Consider the following 19,041-nt stretch of genomic DNA (forward strand, 5'->3'; position numbering starts at 1 on the left):
TCCCCTCAGTGCCTCTCCCACACACCTCCAGCACTGCTTTTGCCAAGCTGAAGGTGCAACCTGAGGGTTTCCCCCTGCTCAAAGCCCCCTGATCCTGGCTGGGACCCTGGCAGAGGTGGGAATTTGTGCACAACAAGAGGGCTGCCAGGCAGGGCTGGGCAGAGATGGATTTATTCACCTGGGAGCCTTTCCCACCCGTGCTGTCCTTGCAGCCCAGCTGCCTGTGGGGAGGGGGGATGCCCCAGAGCTGGGAATTCTGCATCAGCAATGATCCCAACTCCTTCAGTGCCGTGATCCAGGTGTCCTGCACCCTCTTTGGAAGCAGACAGTGGGAAGCCCAGCCCTCCACTGCCCAGAGCTGCCTGCTTGACCAGGAGTCCTGGAGTGTGGCCGTGGAATTCCTGGGTCTCCAGCAGCCTGGCTGTCCCTGACCGTGTGCTTGCAGGATCTGAGGAGGCTCATCTGCACAAGCAGAGCATGAGGATGAATCCAGGCACAGCCCTGGCTGCAGGCAGTGGCCAGGCCTGGCTGTCCCATGTCCCAGCGAGGTCCCTGAGCTCTGGGCAGTGTCCCTGCCCCTGGGTTGTGCTTCAGAGCCTCCTGTCCCCCGTGGCTGGCAGGTCCTGGGGCAGTCCCGTGCTGGGGGGCCAAGGATCCAGGCCAGAGCGCATGATGGGCATGATGAGATCGTCCATGTTTGGCATCACCAGAATTTTCTACAAAGAGGAATTCAGAATAACAAATCAGTGGGTTTGAACAGCACGGGGACGCTCCTGGAGGGGGCTTGGCAGGAGCCATGCCCAGGTCAGGGACCGGGGCTGTGAACTGGAGGTTCTGGGCTCCCCCGACAGCAGCAGCCCCAGGAGGGTCCCAGCTCTGCATATCAGGGTGGGGACAAGCAGGGACAGTTTTTCTTTGCCCTGGCCACCTCAATGGCTGCAGGGGTGGTCACAGCAGAGCGGGGGGACCAGCATTTTGAAACCATCCCGATGGGTGGCTTTTGGGGGACCCTAAATATCTGTGGGGACATTTCTGCTCTTTGAGCAGAGGTGAGAGGCTGAACACAAACCCTTGGGAAGGCAAATCTCCCAAACATCCCCAAACCAGAATGGACAGGTGGATTCAGCCCTTCTAGGGCTGAACCCTCCCTGCTTGGGGCAGGGCTGCAAATGATGGAGGAAATCACTTTCCCTCAGCCTTTGAGCTCATTATTTGGGTTCTGTATTGTCACTGCTCCAAGCTGGCCAGACCAGACCAGGTGCTGGCTTTTTGCAGAAACAACTGGCCCCAACTGAAACAACTCTCCCCAATGGCAGCAATGCCCAAGGCTCAGCAGGGTGTGCTGGGGCCCTGAGCAGCAGCCCAGGCACCTGGAACTCGTGCTTCAGCTTCTTCTCGATCCACTCGGTGACGTGCAGGAATGTCACCTCCCGCTCGCCCAGCTTGGGGCGCACCCTCAGCTCCAGCTGCGGGGGCACTCGGAAGCTGTACCTGTGAGGGGAGAGGAGACAGGCAGAAAGCATCACCTGCCACAGGTGTGGCACAGCCACTGCTGGGTTTTAGGGAGGAGGTGACAGCTCAGGGCCCCCAGATCTGTGCTGGCCTGGGTGCAGACTCAGAGGAATGAGCCTGAGCTCTGTGAGCCCCTTTGGGGAGCAGCCTGTTGGTGCCAGGATGAGCCCAGAGCCCTGGGGCTGGCTCCTCGCAGGGAGCAAGGGGAGCTGGCAGCGGGATGTGATGTGGGGAAGGAGAGCTGGTACCAGACACGGTCGGTGGGTGGCGGGGGGATGTTGACGGCCAGGGTTCCTGCCAGCTCCTGCACCTCCACCGTCAGCAGCAGCGGCGTGTTGGACACCTCCTCCATCTTCTTCTTGATGAACTCGTTCTCCGTGGCCTTCTGGAAGTACTTGGACTTGGCGATCTTATCCACGAAGCGCAGGATCCTCCTGCTCGTGCTGTTCCCGCTGACGTGCCTAAAGCAAGGGGGGTCCCATCTCAGCCCTGATGGGTTTGGGGGTCCCCCAGCCCTCTGCCACAGCACAGAGGGGGACAGAGGACAGGGACAGAGGACAGGGACAGAGTCCCCTTTGGAAGCTGCCACGATGCACCGTGTGTGTCCTGCCATGGCCACCATCCCCATGCCCCTGTGCTGATGTGGCACCGCGTGCCCCCAGCCCCTCCCCGTGCCCCCCGTGGCACAGACAGACCCCCAGCGCCCCCGTACCCCTCGGTGCCGGACGGGGGCAGCCGCTCCCCCGGGGCTCCCACGGGCTCTGCACTGGTGGCATCGTCCTCGTCGGAGGAGCCGGCGCTGGAGGACTCGGCGTCGCTGTCTGCCAGCAGGATCAGCCGTGGCCGGGCCCTGCCCGCCCAGGAGGTCACAGGCTGCTCGGGGACAGCGGCCTCGCCTCGCTGGGGCAGGAGGAGCAGGGTGAGCCCATCCACGGGCAGGCTCCTTACCCCTCTCTGCCTGCCTCTGCAGGGCCGCTCTCCTCTGCAGAGCTCTCCTTCCCCAGCTTGCTGAGGTTCATCTTTGTCTCCAGTGTCATCTGCAAGGAGCCGCTGTAGGTGACCTCCATGTCCACCCAGAGCCCTGCCAGGGAGAGGGACAGGGCAGAGCAGGTCAGCACCACAGGGGTCAGAGCTGCTTGTGCACTGCCAAGCCCTCCCAGCCCTGGGCACCGGGCTGGCAGCTCTGTAAGGCCACCCTGGAGGCAGCACTGGCGTTCCTGTGCCTCTGTGGGGCTCTTACCTCGCTCATTGATGGTGGGGCTGGAGGCACTGAGCACTGAGGGGATGGATGTGCCCATGTCCAGTTCGGTCAGCGTCAGCTCGTTCATGAAATATGGGAGCTGATGGAGGGAATCCCCCATGGGGACAGTCACCACTCGCCGTGGGGCCTTGGGAACAGGGCTCCCCCGAGTGACGCTCCTGCCTCTCACCTTGATCTTGCTCAGCTTCTTCTGGATCTTGTTGGACACCTGCTCTGCCCAGTACTGCTCCCTCAGGAAGTCCCAGAAGATGCGTCCCACCAGCGCGTTCATCCAGGCCATGCTGGCCGTGTCCTCCTGGGGGGGGACAGCAGCCACCAGCCCCTGCAGCGAGGTGACCCCGTGAGCAGTGGGACCTGCTGTCCTGTGCTCCCTGCCCCAGGGCTTGGCTGCTCAAACAAACCACACACTGGAAATGTGGCCCCATCAGCCTCCAGCCCTGCTCCCAGTGCTGGGTTTGTCCCTCTCACCTTTGTGAGCGTGGGGCTGCTCAGAGCTCCATGAGAGGGGCTCCTCTCCGGGCTGGCTGGCCCCTGTGCTGGCACAAATCGGGCCATGTAGGTGCTGTAGTCCAGGTAAATCTCCTCAGTGCTCCCTGACACGTCCCTGGAGGGATCCGTGGATGGGATGTCCTCAGTGCTGCCCCCGCTGCTGCTGCCGCTGCTCTGCGGGGCCCATCCCGTGCCTGGGCATGTGGAACCACAGAACCACTGAGCTTGGAAAACCCCTCTAATGTCATCAGTGAGTCCACTCACCCAGGCCAGCACCAACCCGTGTCCCCAAGTGCCACATCCACATGGCTTTAACTCCCTTCAGGGATGGGCACTCCACCCCTGCCCCGGGCCTGGACAGCCCTTTCAGTGAAAGAATTGTTCCTAATATTCAATATGCCTAATATCAATATTCACTAATATTGATTATTCCTAATATCCAATATCCACTAATATTGATTGTTCCTAATATCCAATATTCACTAATATCCAATATTCCCAATATCCAATATTCCTAATATCCAGTCTGTTCAGTTAGGATGGCACCAGGTGTGACATGATGCCTGTCCATGACACCAGTGACATGCCACCCACCCTGTGCTGACCACCTGAACCCTCCTGGCTACACTTTGGGCAACTCCCCGTCCCTCCATGCTCCCTGCTGCCCACCAAGGCATTGTGCTCCTGGATCAGCCCTGGTGGCTGCCCCTCACCTGCCCTGGTGTCACCGTGGCCGCTGGCTGTCCCACGGGAGGCTTGCACGAGGTGCTGGTACCACTCCTCCTTCTCCCGCCCCGTCCTCCCAAACAGGTACAGGCACCTGTCCCTGCCGTGCCCCGGGCTGTCCTGCCCGGCCAGCGGCACCTTCCTGCTGCCCTCCTCCCCCTGCGCCTCCGGGTCCCGCTGCTCCTCGCTGCCCTCTCCCTCGGCCGCCTCGGGGAGCAGCACGCAGATGGGATATTTCTTGTTCCACGTCCGCTTTCGGGCCAGGCTGGGGGGGCACAGGAACACCTGCGGCACCGAGAGCGGGGTGAGCCCAAACCAGGCCGGGGGGTCCCCGTAGGAGGGAGGCTCCTGGAGACCCCCGGGCTCACCTTGGCGTCGGTCAGGTCGTAGCAGCGGTGGCTGACGAAGACGGCGTCCAGGATCTCCTCCTCGAAGGTGGCTCGGCGCGGGATGTTGCTCTTGGGGTAGGACAGCTTGAGCGTGGCCCCGTCCAGCACGGCGAGCACCGAGTGCGTGAGCGACGGGTGGAAGAGCTCGGGGTCGTACGCGTGCAGCTGGTTCATCCAGCCCTGGAGAACGGGGAGCGGGAGCCGGCTGTTCCCACTCCCCACGGACACCTCCAGGCCCTCGTCCCGGAGCACCCCGCTCCTACCTGCAGGTGCGGGGCTTCCCGCGGCTCCCCCGGCAGCAGCTTGGGGCGCAGGCGGCCCCAGGGTCCCCGAGCGGCCGGCGGAGCCTTGGGCACGAGGAGGAGGATGGCGAGGAAGCCCAGCAGCAGCCCGCAGAGCAGCCCCAGGCAGAGCCCGGCGGCGTAGGGCGGCAGCGGCAGCACCAGGTAGCCGTAGGCCAGGAGGGCGATGCCGCCGAGCGCTCTGCCCGGCACGGAGCCCCCGGGCCGCGCCGCCGGCTCCTCCTCGGCCTCTGGGAGCGGCGGCGGCTCCGTGTCCCTGTGCGCCACCTCCAGCACCTGGATCACGTCCCCGTAGGAGCAGATCTCGTAGCGGCAGTTCTGGGTGGGCTCCCAGGGCGTCCAGTCCCGCAGGCGGCGGCCCCCGGCCCCGCGGCCGCCCCCGGGGCTGCCCCCCGGCTCCTTGGGGCCGCTCTCCTCGGCCATCAGGCGGCTCAGGCGGCTCAGGGGCTCCTGCACGGCCTCCGACAGCCGCCTCCTCGTGTCCTCCAGCCTGGCGTCGCGCAGCCGGAGCAGCGCGGCTCGGCTCTCCGACGGCGACACGCTGGGCGACGGGCGAGCCGCGGAGACCGGGCCGGGCTCAGCCGGGGCTGGGGGGCCCGCGGGAGCTCGGCCAGGAGCATCCCCCCGGGCTGGGGCGAGGGGGGACGCTTCGTGTCCCCGTCGGCCGCGGGAAGGAGCCCGCAGCCATCCCGGCCGCCTCCGTCCTCCCCGGTGCCGCCGGCGTGCGGCGTCGGTGCCTCGATGTCCCCGCGCCGAGGGGAGCCCGGGCACGGTGCCAGGGCTGGAGAGGCATCTGCTGCCACCGCAGCCGGGTCTGCCATCGCTCGCATCGCCGACGGCACTGCCAGGGGCAGGGGAGCGGCTGTCAGAGCGGGAAGGGCTCCGTGTCACCTCCGTGTCACCTCCGTGTCACCGCGGGGCACGGAACATCCATCCCTGCTCTGCTCCTGCATCCCCCGGACCTCAGTCCGGGCTGGGCCCTGCCAGCCTGTTCCCTCCATGGCTGCGTGTGGGAACGCGCTTGTCCGAGGGGGATAAACCCCAGCCAGGCAATTATCCACGGGGCTGAGAGAGCCCGGAGCTGCCAGCCAGGGCTGCAGCCAAACAGGGGGATTTTCCACTCCAGGACATTCCACTGCTCCCAGTGCCAGCCCAGGGCTGCCAGGCCAGCGGGCAGGACTCCCTGACTCCTCTGACAGTTCATGGTTTGGCCCCTGCTTCGAGCACTGCATGGATCCAAACTGGAGCCGGCCCAAGCTGCGGCCCCAGTGCCCAGTCAGCAATCTCTGCCTTTGCTGGGGGTGCAGAGGACAAAAGTTTTTCTAACACGAAGTTTCCATTGTCCTGAGGGTGTCCATGGCCTCAGGGAAGTGCTGTCCTGTCCCCACCAGCCACCACCACCCCTCACTGCTGCTCTCCATGGGCTGGCCCGCCCTGAGCCGTGTCCCCTCCGTGATTTTGGGAGGGAGGAGGGATCTGCAGGACGGGCTCTGCAGGGCCACCGCGGCGCTGAGTCAGCTCCCAGCCGGTCCCTGGAGCGCTCAGCCCCTCCCTGTCCCCTTCCCCGCACAGCAGCCCTGCAGCAGCAGCAGGAATGCATCCCAGGGACCCTGGGGCTGCCTCATCCTCGCATCACAGCGCCCTGGATCTTCAGAGCTCCTCGGTGCCAGGAATTAATCACAGCCTGTGCCGCAGCTGCCTCCAGCCCCCTTTATATAATCTCAGCTCTTGCCTTGCTTCTCCTTTGCAGGAGCCACTTGTTAACCCCAGATCATCCACGGGTGGTTGTCCCGCTGGTCCCAGCCCCGGGCAGAGCCTGGCTGGTGCTGGTGGCACTGCTGGCACCTCTGGCAAGGCACCAAAACAGCCAAACGAGGGGTGAGCAGGGCAAATGAGCAGTGGGGCTGGGCCTGAGAGGGGCCCTGCTCCAGGGAAGGTGTCCCTGTCCAAGGCAGGGGTGGTTTTTAAGGTCCCTTCCCTCTTAAGGTCCCTTCCAACCCAAAGCATTCCATGGTTCTGTAGTTCCAAGGGATCCCTCCCCTGACTCTGCAGGGCTCTGTCCCCCTCCCACCCAACAGTGCAGCCCCTGCCCCTCACCATGCAGGGCTCTCATGGCCCCATCACAGCCACTCCCAGTTTCCCCAGTGTCCCCAGTATGCCCAGTATCCCCAGTATGCCCAGTGCTGCCCACCACCCCTGGCTGCTCCTACCAGAACGCCCCTGGGCTGGTCCCTGGCGGGTCCTGGCCGGTCCCTGCTGCGTGTCCCTGCCAGGTCAGGGGGCAGTGTCTCCCTGTGCTGGCCTCGGTGCTCCTTGTGCTCACTCCACTGTGCCCAGCTCTCCGTTCCCACCACTCGTGGGTTTTAAAAGCTAAAAAAAAAAAAAAAAAAAAAAAAAAAAAAAAAGAAAAAAAAGTCTGTTTCCTGAGAGACCATTAGCACGGTGGAAGACAGAGATAATAATAGCCTGGGTTTGTATGGGAGCTCTCCTCTGGCAGGGATGGGGAGTACAGGGGGGGCTACGCTGCTGCTGCTGCTGCAGCCGCCTCTGGGGAGGGTGGGCAGCAGGACAGACCCTGCTGGGTGTCCTGGCTGCACCAGCAGCACCCCGGAGGGAGGTGCAGCTCTGGGGGAGGCTCTGCTGCTGCCTCAGGCTCCAGAGAGCCAGCACAGAGCGTGGGGGTGCCCAGCACAGAGCGTGGGGGTGCCCAGCACTGAGCGTGGGGGTGCCCAGCACTGAGTGTGGGGGTGCCCAGCACAGAGCGTGGGGGTGCCCAGCACTGGCCCCCTCCCAGCCTGCAGCTTGTCCCCAGGCTGTGGCTCTGCGAGATCAGGGGGATCTTTGTGCTCTCTGCAGGATAAATTGGACCTGAAGGTCCTTGCAGGGGTTGTCATGGGGGAAGCTGGGTGGGTTCAGTGGGGTTACAGGGCAGTGGGGATGATGATGGTGGCTTTGGAGGTACCAGCAAACAGCTCTCGGGGGTGATGCCAGCCCTTCCAGGACATCCCTGAGAAGGACTGGGGCTGAGGGGGATGTCTGCTGAGCAGGACACCCAGCCCAGGATGGTCACACCTGTGCAGGGCAGGGACACAAGACCCCTAATGACGGTGTCCCCCCTCGCTGTGTGTGGACACACCAAGGCCATGACCATCAGTGAGCCTCTCGTTGAATTCCAGCCCCAAAATTCCGCTCCTTGCTCCCAGCTTTGGTTCAAATTCAGGGCCTGACACGACCTGACAGAGACAAGCTGTGGCCCAGCTTGGGCTGGAGTCCTGGAGTGTGTCCCCCTGAAACATTCCCTGGCAAGGCCAGGGCAGCAGAGGTGGCCTGGCACAGCCTGGCAGGGCGGCAGCTCCGGGTGGGCACCGCCTGCCTGGTGTTTGCTCTGGTTGTAGGATCAGGGAGTTAATTGAAATATCAACTTCATTAACTTCCCTCAGTCCTCTGTGGTTAATTAGGGTGGCAGTGGCACCGCAGCAGCGCTTTCCTCACGCAGCCAAAGGAGCTGGAAATCCCTCTCTAATTATCTGCACAAAGCACCGTGACAGAGCCCGGCTGTCCCTGCATTATCCCGGGATCAGGGAGCGCTGGGCGCCTCTGGGGGAATTCTGCAAGCTCAGGTGTAACTGTGGCCAGTGGGCTGGGCAGCGTGGGATCCCAGCTCCAACCCCTGCCCCCAGTCCCACATCACATCGCTGCTTCTCAGGGGTTTTACTGGTGGATCCTGGGGTGGGTTTTGTGCTGCTTTGGAATGCCTGAGAGCCAGGCAGCCCCAGGAGCCACTCCCAAAGCCCCTCCAGCACCCTGTGCATCCCAGGGCTGGAGCCGAGCCCTGCCTGTCTCTGGGCTCTGCCTCACCCCCGTGTCTCAGCCATTCCCAATTTCCACTCGTCTTCCTGAGCTGCGTGGCCCCTGCAGCTCACAGGGGCTCTCAGCCATGGGGAAGGATCCAGCCACTGCCCACATCTATCCCATTCCCGCCGGCCCAGCCTCGCCGCAGGAATCGCAGGGAGCAGCAGTTGCCCGATGGATGATGCTGCCGGGAGCTTCTGGCAGCTGCAGCTCCTTCCACCGCCCGCAGATCCGCACCGCTGAGGTGTGCGGGGCCCTGGAGTCTGTTTGGAGCTTTCCCTGACATCCCGCTCCTCTGATCTCGGTGGATCTTACGGGAGGCGCTTTCAAAGCAGCGCATCCTCCTCCTCCCTCCCTCCCTCCCTCCCTCCCTGCCGTGCGGTGCCGGGGAGGCTGCGCGTCCCCGCTCCCCGCCGTGCGGAGCCCCTTCCTCCCCCGGCCCGGGCTCCTGCCACACTGAGCCATCAATCCCCGGGGCTGCGGCGGGAGCTCAGCCCGCCCGGGATGAATAAAGCCTGACCTAATTCCGAGCGGCAGCACCCGCAGGGCAGCGGCCCCACGCCGGGGTCCCGCAGCCTCCCTTGGCGCTCGGGAGCGGGGATCCATCCCCGGCAGGGCCGGGGCAGCGGAGCCAGAGCCGCGTTTTGGCCGAAAGGCACCAAAATTTCTTCCTCTTGCACCAAGGAAGGCGCCGCTTCCAGCAGAGCCCAAGCCCGGGGACTCACCCCGGTGAGAGGTTTTGGATGAAGTCCCCGAGCAGGGATTTGTGCTGCTGATCTCTGCAAGGAGAAGGAGGCTGCAGCAGCTCAGCCCCTTTGGAACCTGCCCAGGTTCACCTTCAGAGCCCTCACCTTGCCACACGCCGGGCTGTCACCTCCTCCTGGGGACCCCCGCGCCCAGCACGGGCCCCGGTCCGAGCCCGCATCCCGCGGGGCTCCGCTCTGCGCTCCCGGGACCGGGCGGTCCCTGCTGTGCCCGCGCCATCCCCAGAGCCCGGGAGCGCCTGAGGGACCCCCGGTCCCAACCGCCCCCAGCCCTGCTGGGGAAACCGGGGCTGCCCGGCCCCGCCGCCCGCCCCGAGCCCCGCAGCGCCGGTACCTGCGGCAGGCGGGGGCCCCGGGGCGCCGGGAAGGGCCGGTCGGTGGAGAAGGACGAGCAATGCCGGGGAATCGGAGTTGTCCCAGTGCCGCGGGAGGATAACCGGGGATCAGTCCCGGTGCTGGGGACACCGGACCTTGTGCTGGGGAAGAAGAGCCGGTGCCGGTGTCAGTGAGGCCGGTCGCTCCTGGTGCCGGGATCCAAGGACTGATGCCGGTGCCAGAGCGCTGCCGGTACCGGTGGCGGTACCGCCGTTGAAGAGCCGGTACCGGCGGCTCCGTCGCGGTCCCGCTGCCCGTTACAGACGCCCAGAGCCGGGCTGGCGCCCGCCCCGCCGCCGCCGGCGGTGCCGGACGGAGCATCCGCAGCCCCGAGCGGGCTCCGCGCTCCGCCCGCGCGCCCCCCGCGCCCCCGCCGGGGCTGTCCCCGCTCCGCCGCCGCCACCGGGACCGCGCGGGGGCTGCGGGCCGGGCCGGGGCTCCCGGGGGATCAACGGGGGGTTCGGAGCGGGGTCCCCCCGGTACCGGGACCGCCCCGAGACCGCCCCGGGACCGCCGGGCCCGCAGCGCCCTCTGCGGGCGGCGGGGCGGGGCTGCAGGGGCGGGACCGGGGAGGGACCGGGGGTGGCCCGGTGGATGGGAGGGACCGGGGAGGGACGGGGGAAGGACACGGGGGTGGTTCGGGGAGGGGCGTGGCGGGGGCGCGGCCGGGCCAGCGGAAAGAACGGAACGGAACGGAACGGGCCGGGCAGCGGGCGCAGCCATGTCCTTCTGCTCCTTCCTGGGGGGAGAGGTGTTCAAGGACCACTTCCAGCCGGGTGAGGGCGGCTCCCCGCGGGCTCCGGGGGTGCGGCCGAGGGGTCCCCAGCGGGGCGGGCAGGGCGTGTCAGCCGGCAAGGCGGAACCCCCGGGTGCGCGGTTTGAGGGGATTTTGGGGGGTTTCCTTCTGCGGAGCATCCTGGGTCCGGGCGGGGGTCCCCCCTCTGCGGTCCTTGTTGGGGTGGGGGAATCCTCCCCAATGGGGAGGGGCGTGCCGATAGGGACTCGGGGGTTCCGTCCCTTGTGGGGATCCTGCCCTGAGGGAACCCCTGTGGGGAGTGGGGGTCCTGCCCCTCCACCCCCTGCCTGGCCCTGGGGGTGTCCTGGGGGTGTCCTGGGGGTGTCCTGGAGTTACCCTGGAGTTACCCCGGAGGTGCCCCGCGGGTGTCCCGTGTCCCCGCGCTGACCTGTCCCCGCGCTGTCCCTGCCGTGCCCTCTCGCAGGTATTTACGTGTGTGCCAAGTGTGGCCATGAGCTGTTCTCCAGCCGTGCCAAGTACGAGCACTCGTCGCCGTGGCCGGCGTTCACCGAGACCCTGCGGGAGGACAGCGTGGCCAAGCGCGAGGAGCGCCCGGGGGCGTTGAAGGTGCGGAGCCCGAACCCTCGGGGTGAGACCAGAACAGCCCCGGGCTGGCTCTCCGTGAGCGCCGGATTGCTGCCAACCCCTCCTTTGCTTCCCCAGGTGACCTGTGGCAAGTGTGGCAACGGGCTGGGCCACGAGTTCCTCAACGATGGGCCCAAGAGGGGCCAGTCCCGCTTCTGAATATTCAGCAGCTCGCTGAAGTTCCTCCCCAAAGGTACCAGCGCTGGCTTGGCCCCTGGCCCAGCCCAGGGAGTTGGTTTTGGGCACGCTGTGAGTGCTGCACTGCTTGCAGCAGGGTGGTTCTGGCCAAGCTGATAAGGCCAGGGATAAATCTGGTTCATTCTGCTCAGCCCGAGGCTCCCCAGCTCAGCTGCAGCTCCTGGCTCTCACCAGCACCCAGTGGCTCTGAGGGGTGGCTGAGTTTTGGGGGGTTTCTCTGGGATGCAAAGCGAGGGCAGGGAACCTCTGTGCTGGCACTGAGGGGCTGGGGGGTTTGCTGGGCACTCCCTGGGGAAGAAGTCAAAGGAAAAACTGTTGAGGAAAGGCCTTAGCACAGCCATGAGCTGCTGGCCTGCTGGTCAGGCTGTGGTGGTGGGGATGTTGTGTAGCAAAACCCCCAGATAAAAAGGGCTGCTGGTTCTGGAGGAAGGAACACGAGCCCTCATTGCTCCTCCCCTGTTTTTAGGTAAAGCTGACCTGAAGGAGAAGTAAGTGAGCTGCTGCACCTGCCACTGCCCTGGGCTAATCCTGCCTCCTCTCCTTGGGATGCACTGACCTGCCAGAGGGACCCACAGCAGGAGCAACCCCAAGGAAGCTCCTGGTCTGAGTTTTCCCCTGATCTCCTGGTCACAGTTTCCCCTTGATTTCCCTGTCAAGGTTTTATTCCCTGATTTCCCTGTCAAGGTTTTATTCCCTGATTTCCCTGTCAGTTTTCCCTTTTGCAGTTCCCCTAGATTTCTCTGTCACGGTTCTTTCCTGGTTTCCCTCCCCTGGTTCTCTCCTGGTTTCCCTGTCCTGGTTCCCCCGGGTTTCTCTCCCCTGGTTCCCCCCTGGTTTCCCTGTCCTGGTTCCCCCTGGTTTCCCTGTCCTGGTTCCCCCAGGGGCTGTCCCAGCTCCATCCCAGGAGCTGCTGTGCCTGTGCTGAGCCCTGGCTCTTTGCCCTGACAGTGTCCAGAGCCAGGCAGGCTCTGCTGGCACTCCCAGGCACTCAGGCAGGATTAGCTGGGCTCAGGCTCGGGGTTAATCCCTGGAGCTATTCTGGGACCATGCTATGAAGTGCCCCATGTAAACCCTGCCAGGGTGCTGGGGCAGGGATGTTTGATGGTCCCACTGGCAGCATCCAGGTGTTTCCCCCGCCGCAGGGACGGTTCCACAGCGCTGTGCTCCACCCTGCCCTGGCCTTAGCCCTGACTCAGCACTGTGCAATCAGTTCCAGGGGCACTCGGGGTGCTGCTGGCCCTGCCCTGTGCGAGGGAGCTGGAATTGAGCCCAAGGGCTGCCCTTGGCACTGCTCAGGCTCTGGGGATTGTGGCTGTGCCGCCTCAGTGCTCCCAAGGGCTGCCACGCTCGTTCTCCTCAATCCAGTGCCTCATTCCTGGCCTCCTGTGCCTGTCCCAGGAGCCAGATCCTCCTCTGGAATGGATACACCAGGATGTCTCACGAGGGAAGAGGCCCTGGGGTTTAGGGGGCTGCATTGTGGGTGCAGCTGCACTCGGGGACACCTCGGGGCCTTTTCTCTCCCCGTGTTTTCCCTCAATCCCACAGATCTGAGGGCGCCAGGGGAGGTTTACCACCCCAGCTCATTGCCTGGAGCTCACTGCAGGACCTCGCCATGCTGAAATAAAGCACTGATTCACTGTGTTGGAGTGTTGAACACGCTGGGAATGGCATCCCAGAGCTCTGGGTTCCTCCTCTGCTCCCTGGCTGAGGGCTGGGGAGCCTGGGGGGGAATGGGGGGTGTGTGCTTTTACCTGGAATCTCTTCCCATTTCCCAGGTTTGCCATTGCAAAGGGGGCTGGGGCATTCCCAGAGCCAAAGCTGCGCTGGGGAGGTTTCATTTCACTCCACTTAGCACTTTTCCCCAAATGCAGCCAGTTTTAGCTTGTTCCAAGGGTGTTCTTGGTGCTTCCTGGGCTGTCAGGGTTTTCTGGGCACAGGGAGCCGAGTTTCTCACCAGAACTTCCCCGCACAAACTCTGCAGTCTGGAAGCCACAACCCTCAGTCTCACAGGGGATCTTCGCCCCCTTGGAGCTGGATCCTGGATCCCTGGAGGCTCGAGCTGGGCTTTGCTGGGCTCCAGTTCCCTGCTCCAAGGGGGTGAAGTCCCCTCTGGAGCTCAGGAGGCAGTGCCAGCTCTGCCCCCATTGCCCTCAGCTCGGGTCAACCTCCGGCTCTAATTATCCACCAGGTTCCAGTCTGAGGGTCCAATCTGCCTTGTCACTGATTAATCCTTGGATTTTAGGGCACTAAGGGGGAATTGTTCCCTGGCAGGGTGGGCAGGCCCTGGCACAGGTGCCCAGAGCAGCTGGGGCTGCCCCTGGATCCCTGGCAGTGCCCCAGGCCAGGCTGGACAGGGCTGGGAGCACCTGGGACAGTGGGAGGTGTCCCTGCCATGGCAGGGGTGGCACTGGATGGGCTTTGGGGTCCCTCCAACCCAAACCACTCCAGGATTCTCCAGGTCAGGTGACATCCATGGGGGCCCTGGAAGTGTGGCAGGAAGGGATTTTTGGGTGCTGCAATGGGAGGAAACCTTGGGAGTGCCAGCGATGAGGGGACAGCAGGGCTTCCTCCCCATCGTGGGCAGCCCGTGCCAGGGATCCAGCCGGGATTCCAACATCCCTGCCCAGCCCTGCAGCCCGTGCCAGGGAGATCCAGCCGGGATTCCAACATCCCTGCCCTGCCCTGCAGCCCGTGCCAGGGATCCAGCCGGGATTCCAACATCCCTGCCCTGCCCTGCAGCCCGTGCCAGGGATCCAGCCGGGATTCCAACATCCCTGCCCTGCCCTGCAGCCCGTGCCAGGGAGATCCAGCCGGGATTCCAACATCCCTGCCCTGCCCGCAGCGGATCCAGCCGGGATTCCGAATTGCTGCCTTGCAGTTTGTGGATGCGGGCACGGGAGGGTGCCAGTGCCTTTCCCAAGCCTTGCAGGAGGGAAGGGAAGGAGGAGGACGCTCCTGTGGGATCCCCCCCTGCAGCCACAAGGAAATGTCCCCGGAGCCAACGCCATCCCCGGGATGGTTTAAATAGGGGTGGGACGTTTTCATGGAAATCTGGCTGGAGATGGGATTTTAGCAGGAATGTTGAAGACCTGAGGGTGGAGAGCTCCAGGCAGCGCCTGGTGCTGAGGATTCAGGATGCAACTCCGCAGGAGGGATCCCATCCATCCCATCATCCCATCCCATTATCCCATCCCATTATCCCACAATCCCATCCCATTGTCCCATCCCATCCCATCCCATCCCGTTGTCCCATCCCATCCCATCCCATCCCATCTCCCCGAGCACCCTCAGCCCTTAGCACCACACGGTCCCTCCCGGGACCCCGGGCCACTCGGAATTCCGCTTTTCCCCCCTCACTCCACGGCCCGGACATTCCCTGTGCCGCTCCCCCTCCTTTAATTATCCCACTAATGACAATTCTGCCTTAACGAGAGGATTTTCCTTGCTCGGGAGCAGCCGCCCCAGCCCGGCTTTAACGACACAAATCAAATTACGTTTCCAGGCCGACGCAAACTTCCCTGATTGTTTAAGAAATCGCTCATTTCCTCCGCCGTAGCCTCCAGCTGACCTCCCTTTTGAGTTTCGCCGGATTTTTCCCTCCTGCCCCGCACGGGACCTGCCCCTGACCCTCCCCGGGACGGCTCCAGCCGCCGGCGCAGCATCCAGAGCCCGCCGAGATTTAGATTAATTCTCCAATAAGACAACAAGCCCCATAGAAATGATGTTATCCGAGGAAAAGGCAGATGACCTGGAGGCACTCGGAAGCTCCAATTACCGCTGGAGCCGGTGCCTGGCTGCTCCCGCTCCTCCTGCACCCCTGGAATGCTCAGTCCTGATTCCAGAGGCTGCCCAGCATCACAGGCATGGCTCCTTCCATATTTCATTTTCTTTTTTAATTTATTTCATCTTTATTTTATTCGTTGTTGTATTTATTATTTTATTTTATTTATTTAGTATTTATTTCACTTTATTTATTATTTTATTTATTATTTATTTTACTTTATTTTATTGATTGATGATTTATTTATTTATTTATTGTTTATTTTACTTTATTTTATTGATTATTTTATATTTATCTTTGTTTATTTAATTTTATTTATCCTCTGATCCACGGTTTTTCCTGCTCCAAAAGGCCAGGACCCCAAAGCAGCAATTTCGGGGGGTTACACATCCTTGTGGACAGGAGCACAGCCTGATTTGGGATGCTCTGGCACCACCATTCCCACAGACTTTGCCTTCATGCCAAGCTGTGCCAGCTCCCATCCCTTGGTGGCCTTTGGCACCAGTTTGCTTCAGAGGGATTATTTGGGTTCTTTTTGGGGGGGCTGTGAAAATGCAGGTGTTGTGTGAATTATGGGAAACAAAGGGATGGAAATTAAAAAATATCCTACCCCATGATGATTTCCTGGGGCTGGCAGGAGAAAAGGAGCCTCCCATCACCTCACCTGCTCCAGGCTGGACCTCACCTGTCCCAGCACCTCCAGCCGCAGAGAATCCAGGGTTTATTCATTCCAGTTCATCCGGCAATAACAGCTTCACCCCCTGTCCCAAACCCCCTCTCGCTGGCACTGCCCCATCCCTTCCCCAGGTCTGGTTAATCCGACTGAACCTCCCGGAGCCACGAGGTGGGGAAACTTGTTTGGGGTCTGTGCTGTGTGTTAATTGGGGAGATAACGACTGGAGACACCCAGAGCGAGTCTGAGCACGCCGCAAAAATGTTTAGCCGGAGGAAAATTTTAATCCTTTTTTTTTTTTCCTTTCCCTGGCTGTCGAGATGTGACTTTTTAAGGCAATTAGCGAGGGTTTAGTTGTTAATCAGCCATGCTTAGACACTTGCTTTGGGGTCTTATCTCCTGCTCCCAAGTGAGCATCGCCTGGAATCACCAGCTTCATTTTTGATGTGGGAAATGCCTGTCCCGGGTGGGAAATGCCCATCCCAGGTGGGAAATGCCCATCCCAGGTGGGAAATGCCTGTCCTGGATGGGAAATACCTGTCCCGGGTGGGAAATGCCCATCCCAGGTGGGAAATGCCTGTCCCGGGTGGGAAATGCCTGTCCTGGATGGGAAATACCTGTCCCGGGTGGGAAATGCCCATCCCGGGTGGGAAATGCCTGTCCTGGATGGGAAATGCCTGTCCCGGGTGGGAAATGCCTGTCCCGGGTGGGAAATGCCCGTCCCAGGTGGGAAATGCCTGTCCCGGGTGGGAAATACCTGTCCCGGGTGGGAAATGCCTGTCCCGGGTGGGAAATGCCTGTCCCGGGTGGGAAATGCCCATCCCAGGTGGGAAATGCCTGTCCCGGGTGGGAAATGCCTGTCCCGGGTGGGAAATGCCTGTCCTGGATGGGAAATGCCTGTCCCGGATGGGAAATGCCTGTCCCGGGTGGGGAATGCCTGTGTCGGGTGGGAAATGCCTGTCCCAGGTGGGAAATGCCTGTCCTGGATGGGAAATGCCCGTCCCAGGTGGGAAATGCCCATCCCAGGTGGGGAATGCCCGTCCCAGGTGGGAAATGCCTGTCCCAGGTGGGGAATGCCCATCCCAGGTGGGAAATGCCGTCCCAGGCATGTTCCTATGCTCAGCACCGCCTGCACAGGGCAGCACAGGCAGCTTTAGATGGGATCAGAGGAAAACTTTTCTGTGGAGGAGATTTTAAAGCCCTGGAGCTGGCTGGGGAGTCAGCAGCCCTGGAGGAGTTTGAGTTCGCTGTGACCACGGTGGTGCTGCTGGTTGGACTTGATGAGCTTAAAGTTCTTTCCAGCCTTACAAATTCCATGATCCCATGCCTGGAGAGCCGTGCCCAGCACAGGCTCCCTCCTCATCCCTGGAGCTGGGGGACCCCAAACCACCTCACCCCATGGCCCTGGAGGGGCTCACCAGGGAGGACTGGAGGTATTCTCAGTTTAGCTGAAGAAAGAGCAGAGATCATTTCTCTCAGGCCTTAAAGGAAAGAACTAAACCAATTATTATCTGTCTTTTTGTAATTGCTGTTTGTAGATACGATTTTTTAGAGAGTGTTATTCATAATTCACTAATAGTGTGAGAAGTTTACTTTGAGGCTAATCGAGTCTCAGTTTAGTGAGGTGCATTATAAAAAGACGTGTTATTTAGTCTCTCTTAAATGTTTTTTATTCACCTTCTGAAGACTGAAGTTTCTTTCCGTCCCTGACTCAACAGTGGCAGAGAATGTTCCAGGCTGTGCCAGCATCACTGGGTCAGGCTTGTGCCAGCACCAGTCCAGCCCTGCCAGCACCAATCCGGGCTTGAGAACATCAGTCCAGCCCTGCCAGTATGAATCCAGCCCTGTGAGCCCCATCCCAGCCGTTCCAGCACCATCCCAGCCCTGTGAGCCCCATCCCAGCCATGGGAGCACCATCCCAGCCCTGTGAGCACCATCCCAGCCATGGGAGCACCATCCCAGCCCTGTGAGCTCCATCCCATCCCTGTGAGCCCCATCCCAGCCCTGCCAGCCCCATCCCAGCCTCGTGAGCACCATCCCAGCCCTGTGAGCACCATCCCAGCCCTTCCAGCTCCATCCCATCCCTGTGAACTCCATCCCAGCCCCGTGAGCTCCATCCCAGCCTCGTGAGCACCATTCCAGCTCCATCCCAACCCTGTGAGCGCCATCCCAGCCCTGTGAGCGCCATCCCAGCCCCGCATCAGCTCCATCCCAGCCCCACATCAGCTCCATCCCAGCCCCACTCAGCTCCATCCCAGCCCCATCAGCTCCATCCCAGCCCCACATCAGCTCCATCCCAGCCCTGTGGCCACCCCGGTGTGCCACCACCCCAAAGCCCCTCTGGGGAGGGCGATGCCCTCCGGGGCTCTCTCCCCACGTGCTGCTCGTTCAAACGATCCCCTGGACTGTCTGCAGCGATGATTTGTTGCTTGTAAAGCCGCCGTGATTAAGTGCAGTTTAGCCTCCCGGTTTCATGTCTTATCATGTTTCATCTCGCACAAAAGACATTTACAGTCTATTCTCGACTTCAAAGCGAGCGCTCCTCGCGTGACCATCGGGGCAGGCGGATCTTTAAGCAGAACCTGCGCGGCATTAGCGTCTCTTGATGTTCCCCGCTGAGTGAGGATGGATGGCTGCCCCAAAAGGCAGCTTTTTCCTATTGTTTCATGCACCAGTGATTAATATTTCATGTTCCCACTGTTGCAGCTTTGCTGGCTGGCACTGGCCTGCCCTGACAGTGCTTTCTGCGTGTCTTACATGTCCAGCCTTTGTGCTCTTGGACACGGGGAGTGCGGCTCTTGGCAGGGTCCTCGGGGCTTATTGAAGCCTCCTGCCCGAATGTTTTGCATTAAGTTTGTCTTGATGAAGTCAGGGAGGGTGGCGTGCTCTCCTTCCCTGCCCACAGCTCTGTCCTGTCCCTCATGGAGCCCTCGGCTGGGGCAGATTTTGGGGGGTGCTGTGCCCTCCCTCCCTCCCCGGCTGTGCCCCCAAGGGATGGGAACAGCAGGGATGGCACCAGGGGATGGATCCTGCGGTCTCAGGTTGCTGTTGATATTTGCTGCCCCGAGATGTGCAGGGTGTCTCTGCTTCAGCCCGCGCAGCTGAAGAACGAATCTGGACTCTTCACTTTTCGGTCTTGAGGTTGTTTATTAATTCTTATCTATGAAATTTTCTTTCTGCCCAGCCGAGATCTGCTCAGCAGGGCAGCCACAGGCACTCTGTTGTCCTTTTATACTACAAACTACGTATAACATATTTACACTTAATTCCCAATACCTATCACCTATGTTAGACAGTGAGCTTCTACTCTCAACCAATCCCAAACTGCCAGCATCACA

At 61.8% G+C, this 19,041-nt stretch overlaps 2 protein-coding genes across 2 annotated transcripts; one reads left to right on the top strand and one right to left on the bottom strand.

The window, feature by feature from the left end:
- Positions 1 to 162: 162 nt before the first annotated feature.
- On the bottom strand, positions 163 to 10,005 carry LOC115909087 (testis-expressed protein 2-like). Its single transcript, XM_030958153.1, is given in 14 exon segments — positions 163 to 716; positions 1,371 to 1,491; positions 1,761 to 1,973; positions 2,225 to 2,362; positions 2,461 to 2,593; positions 2,753 to 2,852; positions 2,943 to 3,142; positions 3,145 to 3,456; positions 3,976 to 4,273; positions 4,357 to 4,557; positions 4,641 to 5,242; positions 5,245 to 5,520; positions 6,890 to 7,049; positions 9,630 to 10,005. Coding segments are annotated over 12 exon segments (2,709 nt in total). The 5' UTR covers positions 5,510 to 5,520; positions 6,890 to 7,049; positions 9,630 to 10,005; the 3' UTR covers positions 163 to 590.
- Positions 10,006 to 10,316: 311 nt separating this feature from the next.
- Positions 10,317 to 12,890, top strand: MSRB1 (methionine sulfoxide reductase B1). The gene is made up of 4 exons (XM_030958211.1): positions 10,317 to 10,446; positions 10,891 to 11,033; positions 11,130 to 11,244; positions 11,716 to 12,890. Exons 1-4 carry the CDS (start codon positions 10,392 to 10,394, stop codon positions 11,739 to 11,741), a joined length of 339 nt encoding a protein of 112 aa, XP_030814071.1. The 5' UTR covers positions 10,317 to 10,391; the 3' UTR covers positions 11,742 to 12,890.
- Positions 12,891 to 19,041: the final 6,151 nt, after the last annotated feature.

Source organism: Camarhynchus parvulus, chromosome 14 (assembly GCF_901933205.1).
Source record: "Camarhynchus parvulus chromosome 14, STF_HiC, whole genome shotgun sequence".
In the NCBI taxonomy this organism is placed as follows: Eukaryota; Metazoa; Chordata; class Aves; order Passeriformes; family Thraupidae; genus Camarhynchus; species Camarhynchus parvulus.